This window comes from Bubalus bubalis, chromosome 4, assembly GCF_019923935.1.
Source record: "Bubalus bubalis isolate 160015118507 breed Murrah chromosome 4, NDDB_SH_1, whole genome shotgun sequence".
Lineage (NCBI taxonomy): Eukaryota > Metazoa > Chordata > Mammalia > Artiodactyla > Bovidae > Bubalus > Bubalus bubalis.
In genome coordinates, this window is record NC_059160.1 from 49,976,885 (window position 1) to 49,994,593 (window position 17,709).

The 17,709-nt window shown below is 38.2% G+C and overlaps 1 protein-coding gene across 11 annotated transcripts in view; it reads right to left on the reverse strand.

Annotated features, from left to right (window-relative positions):
* Positions 1 to 17,709, reverse strand: part of RIC8B (RIC8 guanine nucleotide exchange factor B) — an 86,891-nt gene that overhangs the window by 13,091 nt on the left and 56,091 nt on the right. For 8 of the 11 annotated variants that reach the window (XM_045165389.1, XM_045165390.1, XR_006640939.1 and 5 more), the window contains exons 7-8: positions 13,786 to 13,930; positions 2,287 to 2,406 (exon numbers count right to left, since the gene is read on the reverse strand). In XM_045165389.1, coding sequence (XP_045021324.1) covers positions 2,287 to 2,406; positions 13,786 to 13,930 — 265 coding nt within the window. The remainder of the gene's footprint in view (positions 1 to 2,286; positions 2,407 to 13,785; positions 13,931 to 17,709) is intronic. The other 3 variants (XM_045165392.1, XR_006640941.1, XR_006640940.1) reach the window with 1 other exon arrangement.

A 17,709-nucleotide genomic window follows, 5' to 3' on the forward strand; every position in this document is an offset into this window, starting at 1 on the left:
GTTAATCTAACACCTCTTAAACTTCAAGGATCAGCACAATTGTTACCTTCCCTGTGAAACAGTCCCTGATGCACTGCAACAGAATGAACTGCTCCTTTTCCTTGGTGCTCACAGTTCAATACAGACCTTATTTTGATATTACTTCCTTCTACCCTGTGTTCTAGAGTAGCTTATAGCCATATCCCACACTAAAAGGTGAGTTTTCCAAAGGCAGAGACGACCACATTCACCTCTGAATCTCCCTCATCTTCCTAGCACAGTGCCTTGCACAGAGTACCTGCTTAATAAATATTCCCCGAATTTACTGATTTTAGTCTCCCTTGGCTTTATGGCATCTTTTTTACCTCAAAAAAAAAAACAAAAACAAAAACAAAAAAAACAAACCAAAAACAACAGTGAAAAAAGAGAAGGAACTAAGACAAACACGTAAGACGACGCATAAAGAATGGGTTCATTCTTTGCATTCCAGCTTTGGAATGCCCACTGCTCATCTCCATACGGTTTTGTCATTGACTGTTATTAGTGAGAGCAAATGTTAGAAAGCACATAAAGGCAGACAATGTAAAAAAAAAAACAAACCCACCACGCATCATGGAAAAGTGATTTAGGACTATTCTCAAAATTGCCTTAACTTCAACTTGAATGGTGAAATTCATACCATCAAAGCCAACACAAGATATATTTTGCTATACAAAAATCAGTATCACCTTCAGATTGAGCTGAGAGTCGGCTGGATGTTTACTCATCCAGGGCAAATTGGCAAGCTGGATAGTATCTGTGTTATCTTTTAAGAACTCATATTACTGAAATGCAATTTAAGAAAAACGAAATTTATTCAACCTAACTAGTTCACTGTCTTCACGCTAGTATGCTCCATTCTGGTCCTTGTTAATATTTCCCCTCCATCTACCAGGCAGACTCTGTTGGTTCTCATCCTAGCGGCTGTACTTACACTGCTGTGTTTCACTTGCCACATCAGATCCTTGTGAAGTACAAATCTTATTTTTATTTGCTCATTCAGAACTTGTTCCTCTGCCTCCTATGTTTGCTCTAACAATATATCTTCTCTTTTACTGTAAATTCATTCAGGGTAGAAACATGTATATTCTATACAAAGTATGAAGAATGTCATATGCAAAGAGATAACAATGTCTTTTGAATATTATGAGCATGGTTAGCTGTAAATTCTAAGCTTGGGAAAATGATGGAAATTTAAAAGGAATAGCTGGAAGTCAACTAAATTCTATCGCATTATCAGCATGATTTGAAAACTCAGACTCTGTAGAGGGTCTAAATATCCTAACTTGTCACACTCCTCATGTCAGCTCTTCCTGTTTTTGAATACTTCTGCTCTAAGCTTCCTGCTGTGCTCTTAGCCTCTGACTATTTCTTTATTATACCTTTCCCTTTTATGGTTCACTTTCTGGCTTTACCATTCCAGTTGCTACTTCTCTTGACTGAGGGATACTAGCCTTTGCAGAGTTGTTGTGAAAAAGGAGATGACCAGAAGAAATTCACCTTCTGGTGGCAGCTGCCACCAACACACAGAAGCACTCACTCAAGATGGCTTAAAGGAGACAGTGACTCAATATATGACTAGAAAATTGAGCAATTCAGGCAAGTGTGAAAGGAATACTTTCTAATAACTCCTCCAAGATGACTAGTTACTTATTAGTATATATTTAGTTTAATTATTTTCAAAACTGGCTATTTTTGGAGGGGAAGGAGGTGTGAAGCAAGAAGGGAAGGTGAAATTGTTTTTAGAATCCCTAATTAATACAAGTGCCTGCTTTCAGAAAATGCTTCATTTGAGCTATTCCTTTTCACCTTTTCCTAGACAGTTTAGAATTCTTGGTTTCAGCAGCAATCCAAAAAGAAAGAATTGCAAACTTGCACATCAAAAATGAATAAAAATAAAAAGCATCATGATTTGGAACAAAAACCAAAACAGACTAAAACGAAAAAATACAAGAAGCAGCAAAATCATCAAACCTAATTCGCAGCATCTTTTTGAAGACAGGGAGGTTAGTTGGTTAAATATCACAGTGACCTGGCAGCTACTCTCCTAGCTTTGAGAGTTGAAATGTTTAGGAACGCACATCCATAAGCGGCACATGTAGAAGAACCACAGTGGCCAAGAGAGGTCTGAGCTAGTGCTGCCTGGGCCAGCCTGTTCCAATCAACATGGATTTCCAGAGTTGCTGTTCTATGGTAACTCTCAGTGAGAGAGACAAAGAAATAGAACATTTTTAGAAACCAAGCAAAAAATGGAGGGGAATACAATACCTGGAAAGTTTATCAAGCATGTTGACAAGTTTCATGGCTTCATATTCTTTTTGTTCTTCTGTCATTTCATCTATGGGGTTTGGCATTGGTTCCTCTAAATGACCAGTGATAAGATTAATGCTACAAAAAGAAAAAAAAGTTATGCTGTATGTTTTCAAATTATGCTCTTTCTATACTTTTCTGGTCCAAGTTTTAAGTTATAATAAGAAAGAGTATAATAGCCAAAAAATTGGCAGTAGCAATTTTATGGTGTAGAACTGCTATAGGAATTTTTTTAAAAAACTGACTTTTCCTACTAATTTGCTTTGGGAAGTGGTTGATAGCTAACTTGCCAGCTTTTTTTTTTTTTTTTTGAAGGTATAGCTACTTTCTAAAAATTGGAAATTAGATTGGTGCCGTTAGGATAAATATCCTTGGATGCACAGCTTAATTATATAGGGGACAAATGATTTCAGAGAAGAAGAAACCTATTTTGTGATACAGCATAAAACAAGTATGTCAAAAAAAATTGGAAAAATGATGACAGGCTGGAATCTGAAAATGAAAGCATGCCAATTTATAATCTCAGGAAATTAGTCCATTAGTGAGACCACAGAAGGCAATGAGTGTTTAAATAATAAAAGATAAAGCAGAACAATTTTAATCAGATTTGATCTGACCTAGATGAAAAAAAAAAAAAAAGGGAATGAAATCTAGCCTACCAAAAGACAGGTATGCCATCTGGCTTTCTGGAAATAGATTTAATAAAGTACTTAAAATGAATGTGTTCCATAAACTTTGTATGAAGTTCTAATACCAAACCAAACTATCATCTTAATTAAAAGTCATACTATTTTTTTTTTTGAAGAGGAGGAGGTGAAATAAAAGATAATTCTTTAAATGGCTGCCAAATATCTATAGTTTAAACGTCTTTCTGGATAAGCAGACAAGAGGTTATAATATTCTGTACCAGCCAAGTACAGACAGTAATGTTTTTAATGATCAAATATCCCTGCAAACAGCAAAGTGCCAATAAATTACTTTCTAGGGTTTATAAAAACAAATGCTTTCAGGGGCCAGGCCTTAAGGATAGGCAGATGAGTGAACTGGCTAAGTATAAGTAACATGGAGTATTGTGGACTAGGGTAAAATGGAGAACAGTTCTAGTATAAACAGGGAAAAAAAACCATGTGGGCCAAAACCAAGACATTGTGATTGATTATGTCCTCACGTGGCCAGCTTGCTGGCCTGGCTTTAGACTTTTTACTTGGGCAAGTTGACTTCCTTAACTAAGCAGGGCTTTTCCTCACATAGAGCAGGTACTATAATGTTAGAAAAAATATTTCTTTTTCTACATTTTTCAGAGGCTGCCTGATAGATTTCTTGCAGAAGGACTCAGTGCTCACCATCCTCAAAAACTGGATCTCAAACATCTATTTTACCATTCTTGTATAAAGACCTTTGTCACGGGCCATGGTTAAAAAACTTTTTTCCTTCAAAGCAGTGGAAACCCTCACCCTTTTACACAAATGAAATCTACACAGAAAGCTGATATATGAAATAGATGAAAGTGGAACTGCTCAGGCAGAAGAGGGGCCAGGGATGGCCAAGGAGAGTAGGGGCCTAGAATCCCTTCTATTTGCTTCCCTTCTATCCTCACTCACTTGCTTCCTCTGAAGGCAGCCCCTAAGACACTTTCAGGAACTCTGGGGAAACAGTGTGAAAACCCACGGGCTTGTCAGTGATTCTTAGCTTTGGCTGTAAACTGCAATCACCTGAGAAACTTTAAAGATGCGACCTGGGCCTCACCTGAAACCAACTAAATGTATTTTTTCCCCAGGTGATTGTGATACACATTGAGGTTACGAACCGCTGGGACAGAGCCTACCTGAGACGCTCACTGTGTGCTACGAGTCCCTCTCCTTTTTTTCAGGTGCTCATGCATGCTCAGTTGCTAAGTCGTGTCTGACTCTGCGACCCATGGACTGTAGCCTGCCAGGCTCCTCTGTCCGTGGGATTTACTAGGCAAGAATACTGGAATGGGTTGCTATTTTCTACTTCAGGGGATCTGCCCCCTCCAGGGATCAAACCCAAGTCTCCTCGTTTCCTGCATTGGCAGGTGAATTCTTTACCACTGTGCCACCTGGGAAGCATCAGGTGCTCATAAAAGAAAAAGGCCTCGAATTGGTGGCCATTAACAAAAGTGTTGAACGGGGTCATCTGCTGCTGCTGCTGCTAAGTCGCTTCAGTCATGTCCGACTCTGCGTGACCTCACAGACGGCAGCTCACCAGGCTCTCCCGTCCCTGGGATTCTCCAGGCAAGAACACTGGAATGGGTTGCCATTTCCTTCTCCAATGCATGAAAGTGAAAAGTGAAAGTGAAGTCGCTCAGTCGTGTCTGACCCTCAGCGACCCCATGGACTGTAGCCTACCAGGCTTCTCCGTCCATGGGATTTTCCAGGCAAGAGTACTGGAGTGGGGTGCCACTGCCTTCTCCGACGGGGTCATCATATTTCCCCAAAGTCAGGAACAAAGAGGAACCAAATAAGGCTTTTGAGAAGGTAATTTTTAAGAAGTCTCCAGATGCCACACTGAAAATGTAATTCCACCACTCATCTCTTATTTGCTTAGGCATAAAACAACAGGACATATTTTCACTGGTTTCTCTTCTGCTGCCTGTTAAATTAGAAAAACAACTATTCTTAAAAATAAGTAAGTAAAGGTATTTATTATAAGGCACATGCCACTTTCCAAACAGACCAAAGAAATATGGCCTTAGAAGAAGGTATAAGGCAAGACAGGTGTATTAACTACTTTAGGTCATGCTCATCTGTCTCTTAAGAGAAGTCTTCTCTCTTCAAGCTCAATGGAAGGGTGACAAAAAAAAATTAGATCCACACAATGTTTTAGAATATAATGAAATTAGCACAGGCCATCTTGTGCCTTAGGGAAAATAATCTGTCAGGAGGATACCACAGCACATGAAGTCAGGACATGATTCCTGGATCAGGGCACATTGATTCTTTTCTTGGTTCTTTTAAGGACTTAGTGGAAATGATGACTCTTTTCTACAAGCTGACCTCAAGTCTGCTGCTGCTAAAATGATTTAACAACTTGCTGTGAAATTAGCTACTAGAGTCATACAATGCTCACTGAGCATAAAATTTACTCTTACAGAGTAAGAACTTACCATCCTTTACCCATGTAGTAAAACATTCCAACCCCCCCAAAACACTCTGGGAATTGAACTTTCAATTTTTTCCTTAAAAAAACATTCCCCGCCCCAAACCCCAAGCTGATACTCAGAAGAATATAACCACCACCATGGCACGCAGAAGTTGCTGAACTCTGCCACTCAGTTATGGTAAAAAAAAAATCAAAAACGCCAATATGCAGGGGGCAGGAGGCAGCCTTAGACACTGTCTCCCCTCCTGCTCCCCACTTCAAACCGATCTCATGCAGTTTCCCCACCCAGAGAAAGAGAAAACAAGTAATAGTCACCACCACAGCAACAGAGTGAGGTTTCATAAAAGAGTATTTTTGCTGAACAAATACTGCTACCTTTATAACCTTAAGAGTATAGTCTGAGATGTAACTTTCCAGGTTTCAGAATCTTAACACTGAAATTCTAGGACTGGTTTTTTGTCCAAGACTCGGTCCTAAGATACTTTAAGTACACTAACTGCGGTAGATACTTTATTGGGTAATTTTATATTTATCCTAGTTTTTCCCACCTTGTCTTTGCTCCCGGCCCCCATATTTTCATCACTCCAATCCTAACTCTTCTGTGTGATATTTCATCAAGAATTTTGTATTATATATAATGCCATTATATGACTGCAGCTATAGGTCTGGAGACAAAAGGATTAAGACTTTTACTCTTCAAATTGTTGCTGCATTTGGCCAACATCAATTGCATTATACTACTTCACTTAAAACAAAAAAAGGAGCTATTAAATGTTCCCTGAGCTATAAGAAAGTTAACATCTATCTCTAAAAAACATGGGTCAAATTTTACTCCAAGCATCCTTGTTAACAAGCTGTAAAGTCAAGTCCCTGCAGAAGCTCAGGCAGATAAGATGAACAAAGAAGGTACATTATCAAATCGAAGGAGCTTATGCCTGGTATGACAGGGGCCACAGTCACTCAACTCAGTCAGGTACCATGTGGCACTGTAGGCCTAATGTTATCAGAACTTCCACCTTTTCAAAAGAAGTTACGAATCTAAATTTTCATCTGAAAGATTTGAATTCTAAATTAGTTTAAGCCCTATGTAAAACAGATATTAAAAACATAAAACCAAATAACCAATGCAACATCAGGCAAGTGAAACAAAACCTACTTGTGGGCCAAATCTAGTCTATAGACTAACGATATGTAACCTCTAAGAAAGGGATCAGGGCTTTTAGGAGAAGGCGTTTTTGAGTCCAGACTAAGGAAGAAGAGAGCAGTGGGGTGGGAAAGGAGACATTATGTGCTCATGAAATTAGAAATATCTTGCCAGGAAAAACTCTCCATAACATCTGCCACCCATAAAACAATAAATAGAGTGGAAATTTACCATACCCTGTTTTCTTGAATTCCATCCCCTGGCCCCATTTCCCAGCTAGAAGAGGGCAGGGACCTCATCTGTCTTGGTTATCCTCATAAGAAGGGGCTGACCAACTTAAATTTATAAACATCTTAAAAAAACTAATGTATTCAACAAAAATTTACTGAATGCCTACTGCACATGAGGCACTATTTTGGGGACATCTCAATGAATAAAAAAAAATTCTCTCATGGAGTTTATCTTCTACTGGGAAAAACAGACTAGATGAATAAGTAAATTGTATGGTATGTTAGAAGGTGATAAGTGCTATGAAGAAACAAGAGCAAGCAAGTGTGAGGTGGAGTGGTGAAGGTAGGGGTGTGGCAATTTTTAATGTGGGGACAGAACAGACTTTACCAGGAAGACAATAACTGGGTTAAGACGTGCAGAAGCCAAGGGAATGGCCTTACAAGCTCTCTGGAGAACAGGCATTCCAGGCAGAAGGAACAGTCAGTGCCGAGGCCTCGGGAGTGTGTCTGGAGCGTGACAAGCAGTGAATCACCGGGTGACAGCACAGTGAGAAAGGCTACATGTACATCACCACAAGGACTTTGATTTTTAGCCTTTGGAGAGTTTTGAGCAGTGGTAATGTCCGACTTACATTTTTATAAAGATCACGTTGGCTGCTGTGTTGAGAACTAAAAGAATGACAAAAAAAAAGTAAAGAAGTAAAGTAAAAAGTAAAGTAAAAAAAGTAAAGAATGAGTAAAGAATGACAAAGATAGAAGCAACAAGACCAGTGAGGAAGCTATTTAAAATGATCTCAGAGGGAGATAAAACTTGAGCTTGGACTAGAATAGCGGCAGTGATGGTAGTGAGGGGTGACTATTTCTGAATGTACTATGAAGGGAGAGCCAGAATCACCTGAGAGATTTATGTGAATCAGAATGAACTGAATGAAACTTTTAACTTTCAGGGATATCAGGATTTATAAAAAATATATTTTCTCTTATTTTCTATTTTGGTTGTATCAAAGAAAGATAAGAGATGCTCTAAGAACAGGGAGATTACATGAAAGGCAAACTCATCTCTCCTTTTGATTGGCCCTGAAGAATATGGTAGCAGTTAAAACATAAGCTTTGACTTCACACGTTGGGATGGCTAAGATATTAAAAGAAAAACCTGAAAAATAGTAAGTATTGGACAGGATATGGAGAAACTGGAACCCTTGTGCACTGCTGGTGGGAATGTAAAATGGTATGGCAGTTCCTCAAAAAATTAAACATAGCATTACCATATGATCTAGCAATTCCCCTTTGGGTATATACCCAAACTTATACACTCACGTTCATCATTCACAGCATTATTCACAACAGCCAAAAGGTGGAAATAACCCAAGCATCCACTGATGGATGAATCGATAAACAAAATGTGGTAAATACATACAACGGAATGTCACTCAGCCTTTAAAAGGAAGGAAATTTTGACACATGCTATAATATGGATGCGTTTTAGAGACATTTTAAGTGAACTTAGTCACAAAAGGAGAAATATTGAATATTATTTCACTTACATGAGGTTCCTAGGCAAATTCACAGAGAAAGTGTAACAATAGTTACAAGGGGTTGTAGGGACAGGGGATAGATAAAAGTTTCAGTTGGGAAAGATGAAAAGTTCTGGAGATAGATGGTAGTAATGGCTACACATTAATGTACATGGTGCCACAGATCTGTATGCTTAAAATGGTAAATTTTATGTATATTTTACCCTCAAAATAAGGCAAAGTGAAAAGTACAATAAAGCCTGCTTTGCCTACCTCAAAAACAAACAAAAATCTCAAAAAAGACCAGCTCTGGAGTTAGGTCACCTGACTGCTCATGAACTGTGTGCCCTAGACAAGTTCTGGAAACCACTGAGCTTTATTTTCCTCATCTGTAAAATGCGGATAACCTTTAGCCAAAGTTTGCTGTGAAGATTAAATGAGATAATATTATGAAAGTTCTTAGTACAACACATTAGATACTCAGTAAATGTCATTTATTCGCTCAGTTATGTCCAACTCTGCGACTCCATGGACTGTAGCCTGCCAGGCTCCTCTGTCTGTGGGATTTCCCAGGCAAGAATACTGGAGTGGGTTGCTATTTCCTTCTCCAGGGGATCTTCCCAACCCAGGGATCGAACTTGCATGTCCTGCACTAGCAGGCAGATTCTTTACCACTGAGCCACCAGGGAAGTCCCATTTAATAAACACCAGCTACTAGCATAAGTGAGCTACTTGTCAAGAAGTAAGCAAGCCAAAAGTCCTTGAATCCAGTGAGTTAGTTTATTAAGTTAAATCATCACCATGGAGCTGCACATGCAATCTTCATTAACTAAAGAAGCCACACAACAACTAGGTTTTTTGTGGCCTTTGCTATGGTTAAATCTAGTTTTAAGATGTTTTAAAGAGATACCAGTTAATAATGGTGACTGAGGTGAAAATTTGAGAATTACTGTTTAAGACTGATCTCACATTTAAGAAGTAGGATAAATTATGGAACAATGTCTTAATCACAGATTTTGCATTCTATTAACAATGCAAAGAAATAGGGTAATGTGGTATAATTCATTTATTAATTATTAAGTATCATGGATCAGCAATATAAGTAGACATACTGAATACACATATATACACCAAGTTGCATCTAGGCAACTAAAAAAGCTCCAAGATACTTTTAAAATTATAGTGCTTTATATGTTTCTTATATTGGGCTGTTGGTTTCAAGTGCTATCCTTGATATAAAGGATATAAAAAACTATGGTTGTAAATCTGTAGGAAATAAAATCTGAAGTAAAGCTCAATACTGTAGATTCAGATAACATACCTCTTGCTGGTCATTTACTCAAATTAAAATACAAAAGAAAAGTCAGAGAACTCAATTTTCAAAGTGCAAAGCTGGTATGAATAGTAAATACCACAAAGGCGAGTTAACCAGTATGCATGGGAGTAGAGGCAGTGATTTTATTTTCAATTTTGGTCTTTAGAGATCTGAATTTAGATTGTGTTTCATGACTGCTTACAGGAAATTAATTCTAGTTCCTAGAAAGGCTAGTTACAACCTACTATACATAAATATACCATCGTCTAAACTAGGCAAAACGAGAAATCTTCAAGTCCTAGTTCTGGTTTATCTACTTCAAGAAATATTAAAAACAAAGCTATCTTTTCATTTGTATAACCCCAACATATGGAGAAAATTATAATGGGACTTGACTTAAAGCGGCATAACAAAATCTTGACAAAAGAAAACAAAGTCATTTCTGCTGAAGAAACTATAATATCTATACAGCTGCTGCCATAGCTACTTTGAAAAATACATGGTCAAGAAGGAAACACCCCTGAATTGCTTAGTAGTATAATAATTTTAATCTGCTGGCTGTAATTATGAACTAGTGTGGTGTATTAAGAATATAACAGGGCATTCTAGAATTCTATACACTTTGGCCTTCCCTTCTGCTGCCCCTTCATACAGCAGCTCTTTTTTAAAGATACGCTTTTGGACTCATAGGCTCCTATATACCATACGAAGCCTGAAGGCAACTAGTCTAAAATGAGTCAAATGTCACTAGGGTACACATCTGTCAACTGATATTTGGAATGATGTACAAACCACAGGAATCAGTTACATTATACCATCTATACAGTCAAGGAGCCTTCATACTCAGAGGTGGAAAAAAACAGGTATAAAGTTAGAATTTAGAAATGTGTGCTAAGTCACTTCAGTCATGTCCAACTCTTTGCAACCCTAGAGACTATAGCCTGTCGGGCCCCTCTGTCCATGGGATTCTCCAGGCAAGAATACTGGAATGGGTGGCCATTTCCTTCTCCAGAGAATCTTCCCAACCCAGGGATTGAACCTGCATCTCTGATGTCTCCTGCATTGCCAGGCAGGTTCTTTATCACGAGCACCACCTGGGAAGCCCTGTACATTATATCACCAATACAGTCAAGGGGCCTTCATGCTCAGAGGCATAAAAGAAACAGGTATAAAGTTAGTATTTAGAAATGTGGTTTCTCTTTTATACAGGACCAATGCTTATTTAATTACTTTTTTACAAACATGGCTAGACATACACCAAAAACCTGTGTGGCATATACTTGATTCTATGACTGTATTTTCTCTAAGTATGTTAATTGCAGAAAGCTATTTCCAGTCCATTAAATACATTTATCTTGACACAGAAAGGACTGTTGTGATATTAACTGTCTCTCATGGCCTAAATGTAAGCTCCATACAATTCTTAGTTTCAGATTCCACTAAAGGATTACAGGTTACCTTGGTGCATTAATCAGAATCCACTTATATTTTTGACAACAGGATGAGGGCCAACTGAATGAAGGGTAATTCTCTGCTTCTGCCAATACTAACAGTGTTTGAGAATAAGTGCATCATAAGAGAAGCAGGCTGTGATCCTGAGAGCACTGACTGGTGATGGTTAATCAGGGCGGTAGGGGAGTAAGTCATCCTTTCAGATGCTGACTTTATAAACTTGACCAGATTGCTAAGAAGTTTTCATAACAATTTTAAAGGAAGAAGTTCTTTGAGCTTGTGGATCACTGTCCAAAGCACAAAGGATTATCTTGCTTGCAAAGCACTTTGTTTACCACCACTTCCATGGGAACCATTTTAATAAGTATTTTAAATTAACAAATGAAACACTGCTGCACCTGAAAGAGGGAAGATGTAAGAAAAAACAGAAGCAGATCTATCTGAAAAGGGAAGATGTGATGCTATGTTAAAAGACATATTTACACTTGTAATGAGCAGTGTTTAAGAAACACAACAAGATTTCACAATGGTGACTATTCTGGCCACACTAACACACCATTCCTATATTAATGATACAGGCCAGGTCCAAAGGCTGAAGAAGATTCCAACCAGGGATGGAAGGCCTAAGCACAAAATCTTTCCATGGTCAAGAGTCAAGACAATTACAATATCACACATCATGGTCCTTGATTTCAAAAAACAGTGCTCTCCTGAAATCTAACATCACTTCCATAATGTAACACATTTCTATTTCCTGTACTATTGGGAGAGACCCAATGTTCTTGTATTTTTTCTGAGGTTTTTCTTGTTATAGTAGTATTCTTGTGTTTGCTAGATATATGTTAGTCGCTCAGTCATGTCTAACTCTTTGTAACCCCATGGACTGTAACCAATCAGGCTCTTCTGTCCATGGAATTCTACAGGCAAGAATACTGGAGTGGGTAGCCATTTCCTTCTCTAAGGTATCTCTCCAACCCAGGGGTAGAACCCGGGTCTCCTGCATTGCAGGCAGATTCTTTACTGTCTTAGCCACCAGGGAAGCCCTGCTTGATATACGACCAATGCCATTTTAGAAGTCATCCACCAAACAAATTCAAAAATACACACTGAGATGCAATGACATCAACCATTCATGAGTACTCAAGAATTTCCTATGTTAGCTGACTGTGTCCACATACCCTGGGACACACTGAATGCTTAACGTAATTTCTTCCTTAATTTAAAAATATGAGACTCTTTAAGTGGTATATTTTAATGTCTCAAATAGAGGATATTAAACTAATATGGAAATACAGTTTATGAAATGAAAAAAATCAAGAGCTAGCAAGAATAATTTACAATGATGACTTCTATAATTATGCAAAGATTAATATATTATTTTTCTACCTTAGCTTCAAATATCTGATAGAGATGCCCAATTTATAACATCTAAATGGTGTCAGTCTTAAGAATTTAACGCTTAAAGTCACTGCTAGCTTTTTTCCCCCAAAGCTTTTTTCTTCTGGGACACACTCTATAAGATTTTACCAAGGTTGAAAGATCTGGGGATGCCACAAGTAACACCACCTACTCAGACCTGATTTGCTAAGAATACAGGCCCTATAATTAGGGAAGGATATTTTTTTGTTTCTTTTACATTGGCTTTGGCAATGATTTTGGTTTTGAAACTACATCAAACTAGGGAGTGATCTTTTTTACCTTCTGACAACCCATTATTGTCACTTCAACAAGGCACAATCTACACTTTTAAAAATGGGCTGTATCTTCCAGATAATCATTTTTCTAGCCCCGATCTACTACTACGTGATCCACATCACACTCTAGAAGACTGTGGGTAGAAAAGAGCATATGTCAATGTCATCATTGATAGGGCAGGGCATACCCTTTTAACATTCAGTAACGCAAACTAAAAAACTGAGCTCAAATAACTCCTAAAAAGTAGAAACTAAGAAATTTAGCTGGGATTGGAGTTGAGAGGGGGATGAATAGGACGAAAAGTGGGTAGAAGAGAGTAGAGGTGGTTCGTTTCAGGATGAGAGACAACTAGTATCTTTGACTTACAACCACTGAGTCAAGGAAAACTTGATAAGAGTCTCTGGCTTGCCTACCCAGTGGACTAATGCCTCTGCTAAAAGATGGTTCCCTAGTTGCTTAATTAAAATTTACCACAGAGCCAGATTTCTTTCCTTTGGCTAGTAATGTGCCTTGTGGCTTTACTTGATTGACTTATAAAGGCTTTCACACAAGAGATCAGAATGTATGGAACCTACATTTAGATTTCTGAGAAAGACTGAAGCATCAGATAGCCAACTTAAATACTTGGTCTTGGTTATACCTTATAAAATCTCAACTTATGGAAAGGAGAGCACAAAATAAGTAACAATATCCTTTAAGTATATGACAGGAGACGTCGAAAAACACTACCTCTCTTAATACTTAGGAGAGGATGATGAGCATGTTAAAAGCATCATGCAGCAAAACATTTCTTGCAATATTATCCTTCCTCAATCACTTGAAGTCATTCTCTAAGGCACTAGCTATGCAACTGCCTCTAAAACAATATTAAACACAAAGCTTCCAAATCCACAAAAGAAGAGAAATGAAAGACAAAGGAAGTGAAAGGCAAATAACCAATCCAAAGGCAGACAAAGTTAGGTGAAAAGAAATATGATACTATACTTTGGTTTTGCATTTTTGTATTCTTCAGTGTCTGTGTCCTCGTCCTCTGAGTACCAATTATCTCCTCTTCCTCCAGCCAAGAGGCCCCTGGCCGCCAACAGTCCTGCAGCATTCCCATAGCCAGTGTATTTCAGGAGACTATCCACTGCAAAAACAGAACAGGTTTTTAGACAGGAATCCTTGAGTGCTCATTGTCATCACCAACGACTCACCAACACAGGGAAGCTGGACATACATGCCGTGGTAGTAAATCTTAAAAGTTGAGAGGTTGCCAAAGTGTGGTAGTAGTAATCCTATATGCTCTGAGGACCAAAACCCTTTTTTAAGGTATCAGAAATTCAAATAGAGCTGTTTTGAATACACTCTGTGGCAGGAGTGGGGCTTCTGTGACTGCCAGGCCATTGGTAAGGGTGATGTTTTAAGGTTTTGATCAGAAAATTGTTCTCTTTATTCAGTTTCAGAGAAATGATGATTAGAGTTAATGAAAGCCAGACTGGGATTTTACCAATATAGCATATAATATAAAATCTTTCTTATTTGCTTCTATAGGAACTGGAGGGAAATTAAGATAATAAGGAATAACAAAACCTAACTGAAAGTTTGCGACCCCATGGACTATACAGTCTATGGAATTCTCCAGGCCAGAATACAGGAGTGGGTAGCCTTTCCCTTCTTCAAGGGATCTTCCCAACCCAGGTCTCCCACATTGCAGGTGGATTCTTTACCAGCTGAGCCACAAGGGAAGTCTAAGAAAACCTAAGGATATTAGCAAATGTAAACAGGATAGGCTAAGTTATTGCTTTTTCAAAGAAATCAGAAAAAGTATGGAAGCACATTATACCCAGTGAGTATAAGGCAGGAACTGCTGGACCTTAGTGATGGCTCTACCACTTCTTAGCAGGTGGACCTTAGGTAAATTATTTTGCAGTTCTTTACTCCAGTTTTCAGATATAGAGAACTGGAATAATACCTATCTCACAGATTAATACATGCAAGGTGCTTAGAAAAGTATCTGGTATTAGGTTGGTACAAAAATAACTGCTGTTTCGGACAGTGAATTTTAAATCATCATAACTAGGCTCAAATGCATCCTTATTAATCAAAATAGGAACCATTACCATCAACACATTTTGCCAACAAAAAGTAAGTTTGTTTATTCTTATAGTGTAAAAATCCATGCTTCAGGATTCCACAAACTCTTGGAAAGCATTTTCTGCCTCCTGCTGGTTGTGGAAGCATTTTTCCTTGCAAATAGTTGTCGAAATGATTGAAGTGGTAGTTGGTTGGTGAGAGGTCAGGTGAATATGGCAGATGAGGCAAAACTTCATAGTCCAATTCGTCCAACTTTTGAAGCATTGGTTGTGCAACCATGTGGTCAGGCGTTGTCATGCTAAGAACTGGGCCCATTCCGTTGACCTATGCTGGCTGCAGATGTTGCTGTTTTCAGTGCATCTCACTGATGTGCTGAGCATACTTTTCAGATGTTATGATTTTGCCAGGATTCAGAAAGTTGTAGTAGATCAGATGGGCAGCAGACCACCAAACAGTGACCATGACAATTTTTTGGTGCACGTTTGGCTTTGGGAAGTGGTTTGGAGCTTCTTCTCAGTCTAACCACTGAGCTGGTGGCCACTAGTTGTCATATAAAATCTACTTTTCGTCACATATTACAATCCAATTGAGAAATAGTTTGTTGCTGTGTAGAATAAGAGAAGACGAAACTTCAAAATGATGGGTTTTTTTTTTCCAGTCAGCTCATAAGGCACCCACTTAGCTTTTTCATCTTTCCAATTTGCTTCGAATGCTGAATGACTGTAGAATGGTCGACGTTGAGTTCTTGGGCAACTTCTCGTGTGGTTGTAAGAGGATCAGCTTCAGTGATTGCTCTCAATTGGTCACTGTCTACTCCCAATGGCCAGTCACTACGCTCACCCTCAAGGCTCTTGTCTTCTTTGCAAAACTTCTTGATCCACCATTGCACTGTACCATGAAGGGCACAGAGAGGATGTAGGATGAACAGTCCAGGATAGAACTGTTCATTAAATTTTCAAATATTTGAATGACAGAGTATCTCCCTTGACACTGAAAATAGGTAGTTTGAGAGCAAGTAAAGGGAAGTCTGCTTTCAAAGGACTCAGAAACTAGTGAAATTTATGCAAAAGGAAATATGGATTAATAATGTAAGTAGATTAAATAAAGTTTTACACTAGTCACTTTTAACTATTTTCTACATTAAAACCTATTGGTAACTGTGGTCTCTTTGGTACTAATTCTCAATGGATGCTGGGTAGAATCATTAGAATTTAATGAGGGATTATGGTGGTAAATTTGAAAGCCCTCTGAATAAATCTGATATGCTCTCTCTTTCCATCAGTTCTTCCACAAGATGGAGTGATTTAGATAAATTAATGGATTCTTAATGGATTATTATATGTGCACACTCAGTCATGTCCAACTCTTTGTGACCCCATGGACTGTAGCCTGCCAGGTTCCTCTGTCCATGGAATTTTCCAGCCAAGAATACTGGAGTGGGTTGTCATTTCCTGCTCCAGGGGATCTTCCTCATACAGGGATTGAACCCATGTCTCTTGTGTCTCCTGCACTGGCAGACAGATTCTTTACCACTGCACCACCTGGGAAGCCCTAATGGTTATTAGGGGAAGTGAATATACAGTGTATACAAATATTCCTAATATTCATGACCCTAGACGTGGTCAGACACAAAGTCACTGAGGCTGAAGGATCGTATATCTGAACCCACATTAATAATTGACACTCTCATTGCAAATTTTTGGATAAGATATATTTTTAAACAAATACGGATATTTAGCAGTTCCAAAATTGTGAAAGTCTACATTGAGATGCTATGAATAGTTTAAATAAATATACTAAAAAATAACTTAAAAAGACACAAAATTTAAATAACCACCTACAGTGGCTAAACATTAAAATAGTTTAAGAATGTAGTTTATGAAAGGCCAAAATAGGTTAAAAAGAAGTCAACAGAACACTAAATAACCTGCTTTCTTATGTAGAAAATCCTCCTGGAAGCTACTGAATGGTAAAAATTCCTAGCACTTTTATGAAAATTGTGCTTACTGTTCATTCACTAGAACAAACCTTCTGTGTCAACTCTGTGATAGTTTGGGTTACAAAGACTGTTTCAGACACACCTTGCTTTCATAACAGTAGATAAGGCTATAGCCAATAATTTAAAAATCAAATGAACATTTGCTAATAAGAGGAACACTTAAAAATTGGCGTTGGGAAGGGGAGACAAATGAACTACAAAAACCACACAATGAGGAGGCATTTCTTTGTGAAGTTCTGATTTATATTACTGATATCTAGTGGGGTGTTTCTAATTACTTTTTAGTCTATTTTTGAATATTCTCTATAACATCCTATTTGATATTGGGAAAGTAGTAAAAGGAAAATGGACTGAATTTGGATGTTAAGATGAGCTGTTAAGGCAAACAAAAGATCTCCTGAGTGGTCCTTAAAAGAAAAAAAAAAAAGAAACACAACAAATGTTTTTGTCTTTGTCACAGTACTCATCCATGCACTTAGATGAAACTGCTGAAGAAATGAAACAAATGACAAGAAAGATTTCACCATGATTTTATCAAGATGCTCGAGGGCATTATGAAGAGGAAAGCAACCACAGCAGCACATGGCAAAGTCAGAACTGCACTGGTAGTAATGGCATTACTGCTTATACAAAGCATGGGTTTTATCACACTTGACTAAGAAAAAAAAAAGGCTTTGCTCTTTTACTGAGGAGAAAGAAGAGCACAACCAGATTCTACCAGAAACCATTCCCCCCTCTCTGTTACATACAGAAGGATTTACAGTACTTTTCCTTTCAGTTAAATGCTGTGACTTTTTGAAATACCGTACTAGAAGCTTCCTCTGACTAGTCTC